The sequence below is a fragment of the Zosterops lateralis genome, assembly GCF_965231275.1.
Source record: "Zosterops lateralis genome assembly, chromosome: Z".
NCBI lineage: Eukaryota > Metazoa > Chordata > Aves > Passeriformes > Zosteropidae > Zosterops > Zosterops lateralis.
The window spans coordinates 42,887,152-42,901,223 of NC_139800.1; the positions used below are offsets into that span (position 1 = coordinate 42,887,152).

Sequence of the window (14,072 nt, forward strand, 5' to 3'; positions counted from 1 at the left end):
TTCCTAATGACACGTATTTTTTTCCTGTCATATCTAAAGACAATGTCATATCCATTAAATGTCATATCCAAAGATTGTTACCAATTAACAATGTGTGAAGTCTGTACCAATACAGGGAAAAATGAGCAGAACAGCACTAATCTGTGAGAGCTGTACTTTTGATTTTTGCAAACAGTTGTGTCGTACAGAGCCACTACCAGCTAGTGTAAGACTTCTGTGTAAGATGATCTGCTTTATGCACTTCAAACTGCTCTGTGTCTGCTCTTGAAACTGTTTCCAACCAGGCATGGTGCTATACCTCCCTCTATAGGATTTGAAAATCCTTGCTGCCTGCAAGATGTTATACAGAGCAAGAGACTGTACCCTTGAGCAGCATGAGCAAACCAAACACATACCTGTGATTTGCACATGCAGTCTGCCATTTGACAGGTCAAAATACAAACTGCAGCATCATCATTAATTATTACCTCAGACTAAGCCTCCAGTACAAATAAAAAAGTGTTACAATATCTCACCAACTCTGATCTCCCGAAAACATTAAAGAATTATGATACAAAACAAAGTTGCTGGAAGTTAAAACATTTAAAAGTATAACCCTCTTTAAATGAATTGTACTTGTAATAACCAGGAATATTCAAAATTACACAGGATTCAGAACAGTGGTAGGAGAAAAAAGAAAGAGAATACATACTACAAGAAGGTATGTCACACAGTTCCATGCGTACGTTTTTATTCTTTGTAAAACACCAGGGACCATCCATTTGACCTCCAGGATTTCGACAATACGCATGTCCTCCACCTAGCTCTGGAAACTGTGCGCTTGTCAGATCATGGTTGTGGGGACTCTGTGAGTCCCAGAGCTGGCAAGTGTGGCCAGACTTGGTAACACTGACAGTCCCTCTGTAGTCAGCTCCAGAGCCATTGTAGCACTGATGATCTAAAACACAGGGTTTGGGAAAATGTTAGAAAAATCAAAACAATTCAAGGGACACCAAGAACAAAACACCTGAGTCCACAGAACACATATGCAAACAAGTACTTACATTTAGGTACCTCGAGATTTAATGAAAGCTGTTTGTTTTGAAATTTCAATTCTGCGTTTATTTGTAATTTTACACCCAGTTATTTCTGGATTCTGTCCTGGAATGTCTCAGCTCTATGGTACACAGCTTGAGTATTCACAATTTTGAATTCAAATTGAGACTAAGAAGCATGTAGATACATGCTTCTAGGACCTTTAGATACAGAACATGATAAGTTTATCAGAGATAAGAGTTTCCCTTTAGGAAAAATCCTCTGATGTCAAAAATGAAACCTTTTATTTCTCATAATCTTCCCATCTTCTTCACACTGCTCACTTGCTATAGAAATCAGTGCTGCATCTTCTAATGCCTCATGCCCCTTTTTTTCCTTATTTCTCTTTAGAAAGAAAGGATTCAGGATCTTCTATTTAGAAGCATAATTTTCATATCTGCTGGGCACATATCCTTATTCTTTGTTTTGCTGCTATCCTCTCTTTGTACTTTTTGAGTGCTTGTCTTCTATATGCATCATCTTGAGTTGAATTATGCATTTTCCTCAATGTTTGCAGCATTACCTTCTCCATTTTTCTGTTCTCCCCTCTGCAGCCCTCAGGAATCCAGGTCTGTCAAACCCCACAAATACTTGAGTGGCAGTTGTTCCAACAGCAGCAGCACCACTGGCCCTGAGATTCGCAGGCAACTTTCACCAGACTTTTTATTGGTTTTGTTCTCATGCCTTCTGCTTGGTATCTCTTCCCTGTCGATTTGTCTCTGTCATTGTACTTTCAGTTACTTCTGCTTCTCAACTACACTACATTATTTACATAAAAGCACAGAGATAATCTTTCTTGTCCACCATTATCCCATGGTTCCTGCTCCTAACTGTAGATTCATATAATGGATAGTCAGAATAATCTTATCACAATTTGAACTTTAAACATCTTTGTTGTCTTTGAGTTTTCTTATTGAGCAACACAGGTACTTGTGATTAATTGCTATGAAATGGAGTAATCAGAAAGACTTTCTGCCTATAATTAGTGACAACAGAATAGCCCTTCTACTTCTGAATGCAAATAAAAATTCATGTAAGCAAGATCAATGTTTTCACTTATCTCATGTGGGTAAAGAAAGACAGCTGCACCCCACATTCTATTTATAGGATTAATATTCTTGTGGGTTTCCATATAGAAAGAATGAACACTAGGTGGTTCCTTTCCTGACAGATCTTCCAGTGAAGCTTCAACAGACTCTATGAAGTTTATCAATAGGTAAATAAAACTCTTAAATAGGTTTATGGGGAGGGTTTATGGGGAGGCTCACCCAAAAAGGCAAGGACTGAGACACAAGTGGAGGCAACACTCAGCAAATCTGCATCAAATCAGCCATGTGAACACAAAGTTTTATAGCCCAGATATAATACACTCTAGGTGCAAGCAGCATCCATTAGGCTCCTTGCCATCCTAATTATACCTTACACCATTGCAAGGTATCAGTATTAACAAAAACAAGTAGTTCTTGTAGCACTTTCTTTACAAAAAGAATGGCTGATAAAGTACTGAGTCTCTCAGACTCAATCCGAGGAAGCGACAAGCTGTACTTTTCCCCAGATGAAACACCCAGACTTACATCGGCTCAGTCTCTCCACAGGGATCCCAATCCTTATGCAGTTGGCAGCTTCCAAGGTGTCTGGTCGCGGGAGGTCCTCACACTTAGGCAACTGTAGCTGCATCAAGATGAGAGGGTTTGACCTAGCAATGTTGTACTCCTGCCTACAGAGATCATTCTCCAGAACTTCACATTCATCCCGGCAGAGCTCCCGTGGCTTAGGGCTCCGAGAGCGCTCGTCACACAGGGGGAACACAAAGTGGCAGAAGGAAGGTATAGCGAACTGCGAGCACTGGTCAGATAAATGCGTCGATGTGCCAATCATGGTGAATGCAGCTGCAAAGCAACAAAAATACTGGTAAGTATTGATTCACAGCATGAGAAAAAGCTTAATTTTCATGTCATTTGCCTTTAACACCTTTATTCTTTCCTTGAGTGTCTGAAAGCCTACTGCCAACAGGTAAATGAGGTGATTTCTGCTGTAAAGGAGAACTAATAAATGCAGGAAGAAAGCCCACCATCCCAGTGTCCCTCTGACATCTGCACAGAGCTTGTAGGTCTCAGCTCCCACGAATTAACCCATATGATTATCATTGCTCCGACTACAGGCAATTGGCTAATTTTAACTCGAAAGGATCTTGCAAAGGCAAAATACACCTGCCAGGATATTGATATATGTTTCCAAAGTTCCTAGTTACATAAAATCTGAAAAAGGATCACCTAAAGTCTTGCTCCTCTAGACATTTTGATTAAAAAAAAAAGAAGTATTTTTCAAGTCTTTTTAGGCAAGAAGTGTATCATTGATATTTGGGGGGACATGGCTTATAACAGACATGAGAAGCCTTACAGGCAGCAGCTTTGGGGAAAATTAATGTAATCAGTCTCAGCATGCTGATCACATTAAGACAAATGTCATAATGAGTTAGGAATGTAACTCTCAGGTCTCAGCACCTACACACTAACATTTAGCTCAAAGTTTTCTTGCACATTGCAAAGGAAAAACAAATGTGAGTGTGCATCATGTATCTGGTGCTGAATCAACCTTTAAATGTAGAAACATTCATTCCCCCAGTAATGCATCATTTATGAGTGAGAGTTGCTAGACTGCATGTTCCACCAACTCACACTGTAAAAAGAGAGGAAATGTCATTCAGCAGTCTATTTACAACCTACAAATAAATTATTTCTCTCTTGTCCATCTCTCTCCTGTCAATAATCTATTTTCTGTGGACACATCGTCTCTTCCTGAACACCAAACATGCAACAAGCAGTTGCAAACCTAGCCTTTTAGACTGTTTACACCTTTGCTTATTTTAATCCAGAAATATTAATGTAGGAGTATAGCCATTTATCTGTCATGCTGGAAACACTGCATGGAAGCAGACCATCAGCCTCAAAAGATAGTTGTAACATATGCTTGTCCAAAAGACTAAGAGGGAAAAAATAAAACTGAAGGACTGAAGTGGTTACTTTTGGTTGTTTGAAACTCCACACTAAGTTTTATGAAGACACTGCTTCACAGAATTTAGATCATCATGAGAGAGGAATGCCCAATTTACAGTTATATCTTTACTTTGATGGAAGGTGCAAAAGCCAGCAGTAGCATCTCTGTGTGGTAGCATCTAAGGGGTTTATATTTTACTTATTAAACGGATATTAAATTGTACAGCAGAGACCTTGCTAGCCAAACTCATATACACAGGTCAGGCATCAGGTCTGGACTATTCATTGTTGGCCTTCCAGTTTTCCAAGCCACATCTGAAGTTTTTCTCCAGAAATGTCATTCTTTTCTTAACCAAAGATTGCTATTGTCGCTCAATCAGATGGTCAGGACCAAACAGCACAAGGAGCCATGGAGACAAAAAATATGTATTTCTCACAAGAGTACAGCAGGGAAATGAAAAGCCAGAATGAAAATCTCCCAAAGATGTAACCTTGCAAAATGCTCCTGTTGTTGGACAGTAGGTGTCCTCACTTCCCATGCACATCGGAGCACACACTTGCCATCAAATATTGAGGTATGGGCAAAACTATCAGCAAAATCTCAGAAGCAATTATTAAGGCGTTTTTTTCCTTTACCTAACAAGTTACTGGGCTTTCAAAAATACCCTCTCATTTTGATATAGAACACCCAGTCTTACAATACTTGCTTGTATGATATGATGTGACTTATAAGAACCAATAAAGCTATGAATTCCTCAGGGCACTTTAATATAAGATGTTTGGTATGACCTTTAAAATTATATAGTCTGAAAATGCTGTATTATTAACAAACTGTCATTACTGCCTAGCTAGGTATTGGCCAGCTCTATATGGTGGTTCTCAGCGTCTTCCTGAGGGAGAACATTTCCATCAGGAATTCTCCCCAGCTGCAGAACAGAGAGTACCAGGACCCTAGGCTTGGAAATCTAACCGATAATTAGTAATACTAGGAAACCACCAGCCAGGTCATCAGTGCCCATGTTCCATATCCCAGAAACAAGTACAACTAGGTCAATAAACATTTTCTGGATAATATCACAGGTTTTTTGTTGTTGGGTTTGGTTTTGGTTTTTGAAAAGAAAACTGATCTGCAGATCATAACTGTCAGAGCGCTGAAAAGGGACTTCAGAGTGAGAGCACTCTCAGAATAAACATCCAGTATGCCATGTGTTTCCTCCAGCATGACACTGCCTCTGTGCTAGGATTCACTCATCTAATGGATAACATCTATGAACCTAATTCATAGAAGTACAGATTTAATAATTTCAAATTGAATATTTCTATATTGCTGAAAAACATCCAAACACAATAGAGATTATTATGTAGCTGACAAAAATAGATGTATCAATATGTATTAATTAATGACACAATGTTTAAAGAGGCTGGAATTACAATACAGTACAGCAGAAGGGTGGGAGGACAATGTGCTGTAATAGCATAAGTAAAGGTCAGCATCTGGATTTTGCCAGTCCCAGAATCTGGTTACCATTTCAAAAACAGGGAAAAAAAATGGACCTGGATTTCTGGCTTAACAATGAGTCTTTAGGGTGATATCTTTAGGGAGGTAGAGCTGACAAGTGAAGTTAAACTCTTTTTGGCAACTAGTTATGCTGAAGTTGGGGAGTCCATTAGTGAGCTGTATCTGGCCAGATGCAAATCAGCTCCTGCTGGACTGAGTTAATTTGCTATATACTAGGACAAACAGCTTGCTCTATTCCATGGGTTCATTTGTTTGCTCTACTTTGTCTAGAGTCACAGCTGCTAATATCAGCTAACTGAGATCCAGTGAAAAAAAAAACATTTTGATGTACAACCCATTAAAAGTTTTCAATGCACATTTGCAATCTGTACAAAAGCTATGTTCAGAGAAAGATTAAGCACAGGCAGATGACAGGAAGGTCAACTCTTGTTTTATATAAATCAATGTGAAATCCAGCCTCTGCCAGAACTATGCAAAGTGGAAAGAAGCCCAAAGGAAAGGCCACCATACAGTTTTTCAAGAAAATAAAAGATCAGTACTTTTTCACTATATTGCAAATCCATTTAAAAAACTCAAAATCTTCTTTTTGAATCCGTCATGCAAAAAGCTCCAGTATAAATTAGAAGCTGATAAAAAATTCAGTACTCTGACATTTTATTTAAGGACATGGAAGAAGCTTCACACCTTGCCACAGATACTCATCTACCTTGCTCCAAATTTTACTAACTGCTCAAGTGAAAAACAGGCTCAACCCCTCTAAAACCTTAATATAAAGCTGTCTTTTTCATTGGTTGACAAAACTAAAGGATGATAGCACTGTTTTTACCTGAACTGGATACTTTTATGAATGTTTCTTTCTCCCTGGTGAAGAGATGCGTAAGCTTACCAGTAATTCGGTTTTCAATTTCCCCTTGCATCTGGAGGGAGTCCACATAAATGGTTCTGTTTCCAATGATTCGTGCACACGCAATTCCCCTATATGGCTGACAGAACCCATCTTCATGGTAATCTTCTCTGCAAAAGACATGTTAGGATTTTATATGCAGATGTCTCTCTGCTGGCAATGGATTTTTACGAAACATATTCTTATAAAAGTTGAAAAACTCAAAATAATGTAAATCTGAAATTGTCCTATTCCAAAGGTGCAGCTTTTTCCTCTAATACTCTCTTACCTTGGAAGTACAGAGGGACCCTGTAAACAGCTCATTACAGAAAGAAGAAAACAAAACCCAACATTAATTTTAAAATAATAAATGAATAATAATGGAATTTGACAGATGAATCTATTAAAAAGCCTTTAGACTGAGACAACAACATAGATCTAGTTACATGTCCCCATGCATTTTTGGCATCCAGCTGTACCCCATAAAATTAGACATTTTGTTCTCTTCTCCCACTTCTCTCTCCTGCTCTTCATTTCCTGTAGTGGATAGCAGAAGAGATTTTGCCAAGCTTGAATTAAAACATGAAATAGGAGTAATCAAGGCTATAACTTCTTTTCCTCTTCCCTCTAGTGAAAGTCAGTGCCAAATTTCTCTTTCAACATATATTTCAATATAGTTTTCAATTCAATGAAGCTTTGGGCCTTTCACTCTCTTACATCAACATAAATATTTTGGCACAAAAGCCCTAGCCTAAAGGCTCAGTGGTGCAACACTTCATCCCCAAAGCCCCTGTAAATAATACAGAACTCATCTGCAGATCGTAACTGTCAAAGCACTGAAAAGGGACTTCAGAGTGAGAGCACTCTGAAATATCCAGTATGCCACGTGCTTCCTCCGGCATGGCACTGCCTCAGTGCTAGGATTCACTCATCTAATGGATCACATCATGCCATTTACTGCATGATGCACCAAAAATAGGTAGAAACATAAGCTAAAAAAAAATACATTTCTAGAGTAGGACATCTAAAAACTTAATTAGCCTTTGTAACTTAACAGTTAAAGAATCTGAGATACATCTCAAATACCAGCAACACTTGAATAAGTACTTCAATGCTCCTCTGAACTTGATACGTTTTTATCTTTGGATATTAACACCTGTTTTGGTCACTTATGTTCCCAATTCTCTGACAAATACCTGTACCCTTCCTTCAGGTACCACATGAGCAGAACAAAACTGTCAGTGACTACATGTAAAATTTCACAACTTTAGCTGGGAGAAATCAGCATGAAAACCTTCTGCCTGAAAACAGCCAGCCAACATTACCTGTGCCTACTGCAAGCCCCTTGCACTGATACCTCACTCTTACTTAGGAATCTTCTCATTTTTCCTTTACTGTGTCTCTGTGATAAAGCCCACATCTTCAGGGAAATGTTACCAATATTTGTTACACAATGGAAGGTTGAGCAGGACTGTCTGTACAGGTAGCCAAAAGACGGAACCACCAATCACCACTTGAGCTGCTTCTCTTCTTTGCCTCCCAAAAAGACAACAGGACTCTTGATGAGTCATTGATATAAAGCATATCATGCAGTTGTTATCCAGGTATAGCCTTTATTTCCCATCACAGTATTATTTTTAAATATTCATAAAGCAATATTTTGTCTACAAACTCTGAAACAAGTTCTTCCTCAAAGATATGTAAGTTTTTAATTAGATTGGATGAAGTAAAGGAGGAGCCACAGGATCAACTACTCCCTTCAGTGGCATTCTTCCATTCTTACAACAAAACCTGTAATTTTGCAACAATTGCATCATGCCTGAAGGGACAAAATATCAAAGAATTTTGTCTGTGCCTGTTTTATGATCCTTGACCACCTCAGTAGGAAGTCAGCAATTTCCAAGAGGAGCTGAATGAATACGAAACCTCTATTTGACCTCTTTCATAAGAGTAAATTCATACTCCTATCCTGCAGAACAAAGTCTGCAATGTATCTTACTGAAACTATATCTCACACTCCAGGTCTTAGTTCAGGGTTCTCCTGTCAGTAATTAAAAAAAAAAAAAAAAAGCACACTCCAAACAGCATGGGTTTGGTGACAAAAGCAGTGTGATCTCTTACTTAGTTCTGTTTATTTATTTCTGTCAAGAACTTTTAAACACAGCTTAGTTACTATAAATACACACATATGCTCCCCTCTCCCATGTTATAGTCAACTGCTGATTATACTAAACCAGATATGACCATTACCGTGGACACAAGCAAAAGTAAACAGTAACCTGATGTCAGTTACTCTGACAGAAGCATGGCTGTTACTCTACATACATCTTTGTCAGGGCAGGAAACTCAGTGAATGCTCTCTGACTAGTATTGAGAGAATGAAATTACATTAGTCTTCTTAGGGAAAAAACTGATTTCAGCTGCAGAAGTGGCAGCAGTAGGAGTCTCTTTATAGATTACTCTGTCCTTCAGATACATGTACCCTTGGGATATGGCAAAAAATCTGCAACAAAAAGCAACCTGGGGAGAGTCTGACAAAACAACATGGGAGTGGCATAACGCACAGTTCAAACAGGAGCCCTTGGAATCACGTGCAGCTTTGAATCATGCTCCAAACCATATGCCAGCAATTCAGTTGCTGATCAGAGCAATAATTAAAAGCTGCTGAAAATAGGCTGAAATACTGACTCTTCAATTTCCTGCTGCTTGAGCTATAATGGCTAGTCTGATCAAGAACCCTGGTGAAAGCAGAAATCTGATTCCACAAAAGGAACCCAGAAGAGTTCAATTTGTTCCACTTGCAGAAATCTTACAAGCTATCCACCACAGGCACTTTTTAACCTTTGTTCTTTAGTTTGCACTTATTTCAAGACAGCATTAACTTTTCTCTCTAGTGATGTTTTTCCATTTTTATAGTATTAATTTTTTTTTAAGTACAAAATAGAGTCAGGCACATGCTAAGTGTTGGTCGTTATTGCAACTTTGCTGGACGGCTGAATCAAAAAGAGTGCACCTGGAAACTGAATTTTCTTAGCACTCAGTGTTAGAATGGAGGTAAGGTATTCTCTTACTAAATGAACTCCCCTCCCAACTACTCATCATATGTTTGACCAGAGTTTGGATTTACATAAAAATTGTAAAGAATATGACTAAACAGACCTTCTATTCCTTAAACCCCAATCTCCATAGCTCAGGATCAGTGTCATCAGTTTACCAGGGACAAGGTGGGCTTCTGCTAGAATCATTCAGTTAAGAACTAGGCTTTCTAATTAAAAGCAAAAGCAGAAGAACCTACTACTCAGTCACACATAAATAAAACCAAAATATTGATACTATTTTTATGTACAACATGGAATTTGTACCAGGTCTGGAAACATCTTGGCGAACCAAGTGCTGATAAACATTTACAAGTTCCTTATCACACTGCAACACCTCATAAAACACAGCCTGCCTTCAGGTTTGTGGGCAGAAGTCCATATAAAATAGAGAATTAATGAAGCAAGCAGTGTAGAAGAAAGATGCAGATTCGATCACACGGTGCTATTCCTCCCACTCTTAGAAATAATAACTTCCAGAAACATCTGGGTCTATAAAGGAAGAACTGGGAGAACCAGGTGCCTCTGAAGAGGAATAAAACCTAGCATGATAGAAAAACTCTCTGGATGGAGGTCCTGAAGCTCTTCCATAAGATAGCTATCTGCTCTAGAAATACATAAAGAGATTTCTAGATGTCTTGGAAAAAAAAATAGTGGGCATCACTACCACCATCCTCCCATTAAACATTACTTTACTTTCACATATCACACAGAAAGGACACCAAACAAATACTACAGAAGAAAACACATTGGTAACAAATATGCTTTTTCTTCATGGAAAATTTGAAATGTGGAAAGAATGCATCTTGGCACAATACAATATATGCTATCTCCATAACACTATCTATTGTTTACAACTGTCACAGCTGAACAGACTGGAGGGCATATGAAACAAAAAAGTCACAGTAAAAGAAAGGCAACCATGGAAACTTTTTAATACTAAAATCACCTTCTGAACCACCTAAATCTGTTGACTGTTTTCAGTATGCATTTAGTGCCCCGAAAGCACAGTAAATGCAGACCTTGTTGTTCTCCTCAGAAACAGAGAAAACACATGAAGCTCGGAGAGTTTTTAGCAAGGATTCACAAAGGGAATTATGAGAGCAGAACTGAGAGGTACGAGATATTAATTTGCTAGTGAGACACCTTTATTCTGATTGCATACCACAAGTTTTAATCAGAAAGACAGCAGAAACTTCTAAGTTAAAACTATTTTCCTGAAAATAGAAGAGACGAAACACTGTGCACCAGCCATAGAAAGAAACTCAGAAATTCTTTAGAAAACTCAGAAAGAATAACTGAATACATTGAAAAAAATCTCATTTAATAACATCCCGCCAACCTACCCTAGCAGCTATATGGATAGACATATTCTCAGCCTACACTTTACCAAAGTAAACAACATAAACCAGTTCATAGATTATAACAGGATATTCCAAAGGTTAGCTTTTAAAAGGCAGTAGAAACTTTATTACAGAAGTTTCCAACAAGCAAACTAAATGCAGGTAAAATTTCCTATAAATTTTCCCACAACAAGTAAACCGGAAGCTTTGACTCTCTTCCGTGTTATCCAAGGATTAAGGAACTTTTAATCAAGAACTGGTAAATACTGAGGATGTTAGCCCTCCCCATAATGTTCCATTACAGGTGGAATGGAAAAGCAAGGGCAAATGCACAGAAAACCACAGACTGTGATAGATGAAGGAAAGGACTAATTATTTATGTCAGCCTATTTGCTATTAGAGAAATACAACATTTGGTATGCAGTTGCTCATCTTGTTGGGATGTCTCAGGATTTTTGATAGTTACCACTTGATAACTAATGTCAGAAGCTGTGTAAAGGGAATGATCAGGATAGACAGCAAGATCAGAGGGAAAAGGACACGCATCATATTTCCGATTATGAGTTCACTTAGCCCAGTGTAAGGCTTTTTCGTAAATATAAATCAGAGAAATTAAATAATCTACAATACTAAGAAGAATAAAGGCTCTCTGTTTATCAAAGAGAGGCAAATCTCTCTGGCTGGGAAGGGCATTATGAAGTGCTGCAGTAAAAAAATACAGTATTCCTGAGTTTTTACATATATATGTGTATATTTATATACACACACATATACACATTCACACACACAAGCAAACATATACATTCATGTTTTGTTTATACTCAATCTCAAAATCAGGACATCTTATAATGTCACACTACAGTCCCTGTAATTTGCTACCTTTACTCTTGACATACCATATTATATCATATCATATCATATCATATCATATCATATCATATCATATCATATCATAGTGCTGGGGAGCAAAGTCTATTCACAAAAGAATCACTTTTTAGTGGTTAAAATGATTTTACATCCCTAAATATTCCCTCCCTCAACAGGCCACAGATGAGATCTGAGAGAAGAGAAACATACTACTCTTGTCATATGCCATGCCGCCTCTATATGATTTGCCTCCTGACAAAAACATAGTGAATATATATTAATGTTACCATACAGAAATACTTGGTACCTTCTGGACAAGTTTGTATATTTGCCTTCAGAGAAAATATCAAATACTCAATTTCTTGTTTCACCATGAAGTAGAATTTGTCAAGAAATGCTGTTTTTTAAAGTAATAGTCACAATGGGCTTAAAAACTGCTTGTTCTCATAGGCCTCCCATTGTGCATGGATCATCAATGGAAGTTTTACTACTGACATTCAAGGCAACAGAACTGGGGTATAAATATTTGATAAAGAACATAATTTTTTTTAGAAAGTACAGTTTGAACTATTACTATCCATTGAAGGGCTGGGCTAATGCCAGGTGCTTCTGACATCACTCAAAACACATGGCAGAAATTTGGTAACCCACACAAATAGGTTTTTGGTTATAGTGTAGCTTCGAAAACCCAAGTGTACAGGAAAACCTCAAAAAACCCCAAACCCACAAACCATAAAACACCCAGAACTCCACCCATGCACATTTGTGTCCTTCCTGCTGAAGCCAAGAAACTAATGCGTGGCAGGGACAACTTAACTGCTGCACTGGGCTCTTGCCTGGATGGAGGCTAACCTGCACCTACATCATGGGAGAATGGCACAGGCTTCCTGCCCTACCTGTATCCATTCTCTGAACAAACAGTTTCATCCTCTGACCAAAGGTTTCTGCAAATAACCCACCTTTCCAGCACTTAAAATCATTGTTTGCACATCTTCACCTGTGTCTAATGATCAGTGCTGCTGGGACATCAGGATATCCGTACTGATATACTTAACTCCTCAAAGAGAGACTTAGAATACTGCAACAGTAAAAATTTTCCTTTACACTAAAGGAATGTAAGAAATACTATCAGAAGAGAAGGGGAGTCTAGTGTTAAAAAAAACCCAAAAACTTACAGGCAGGGGAATTTGTATAAATAGTCATAGCTCAGTTGAAGTTAATGAGCCTATGACAATTTACACTCACAATGGATACGGCCCATGGATTCTGCTACCAGATGCTTATTGAGTGTAACAACAGACCCAAAAAGCAAGATTCCCTTACATTTAGCAAACAACATGGACAAATATTTCCTGCTTTTTATCTGAAAAGTAGTACACTACAGAATCCCTTAAAGAATTTACTGAAATTTCCAATTACTGAACAGAACAATTGTGTTGCATTTGACTGGAGTATTTATAGTTACTATAAAATACAGTGTGAACTGAAACTGCATATTCAATGCCTAAGATCAGTTAAAAATAACAGTTGATCTTTATTCTACTGGTTCTATTAGATTATAGATTTATTCATACTAATCATAGGATCTGAGAGAGTATTTTAAGCCAGCTAATAGATAAACAGACTAATTAAATTAAAGCGCAGCTACAAATGAACCTAGTGTTTGAGACAAACTAAAGAGAAGATGTTTGTTTGTCAAAGAGCAACTTGTAAACTTTACAAAAACCTAATAATAGGCTACTTAAAATATTACCAAAATGAATTATGAAATCAGTGTTTTTAAATACAAAACTCAGGCTCCAAAGTCTGTCTCTAAAACATAGGCTAAATAATGTTTTAAACATATACTCTAATGTTACTGTGGAAGGAGGATTCTTTTACTACTAAATATTTAAAAATCATCTAAAGATAAGAAAAGGAGAGAACATCAATAACGTTCAATCACAAACCTTCACTGACTCATGACTCAAACTGGTCTCCTCCATAGGCACTGCCTTAAGCAGGCGTCAGCACTCTTAGCTGAGCTGTGTTCTTAATAAAAGATACTATGATCAATTATTTAAGTGGATAAAACCAAAGGAAAATGGTGTTGCCTTCCTTTCTTTCACACATTCATCCACTATTACTCCTATAACATGAAAAACAGCCCTCACAGGCAAACATACACAAGAGAAAGAAACACATAAAACTGTGGCAGGTTTCACACTAGATAACACCGCATGCTGCTATGGTTGTTTCTTGGTATCATATTCAGGTATTTATTACTACTTTGCATCTCTAGAAAAGTTTGCAGTG

General features: G+C 37.8%; 1 protein-coding gene across 1 annotated transcript in view; it reads right to left on the reverse strand.

The window, feature by feature from the left end:
- The window catches only part of ROR2 (receptor tyrosine kinase like orphan receptor 2), a 137,480-nt gene that overhangs the window by 6,456 nt on the left and 116,952 nt on the right, over positions 1-14,072 (reverse strand). The window contains exons 5-7 of the mRNA XM_083884355.1: positions 6,476-6,603; positions 2,649-2,963; positions 692-937 (exon numbers count right to left, since the gene is read on the reverse strand). Coding sequence (XP_083740481.1) covers positions 692-937; positions 2,649-2,963; positions 6,476-6,603 — 689 coding nt within the window. The remainder of the gene's footprint in view (positions 1-691; positions 938-2,648; positions 2,964-6,475; positions 6,604-14,072) is intronic.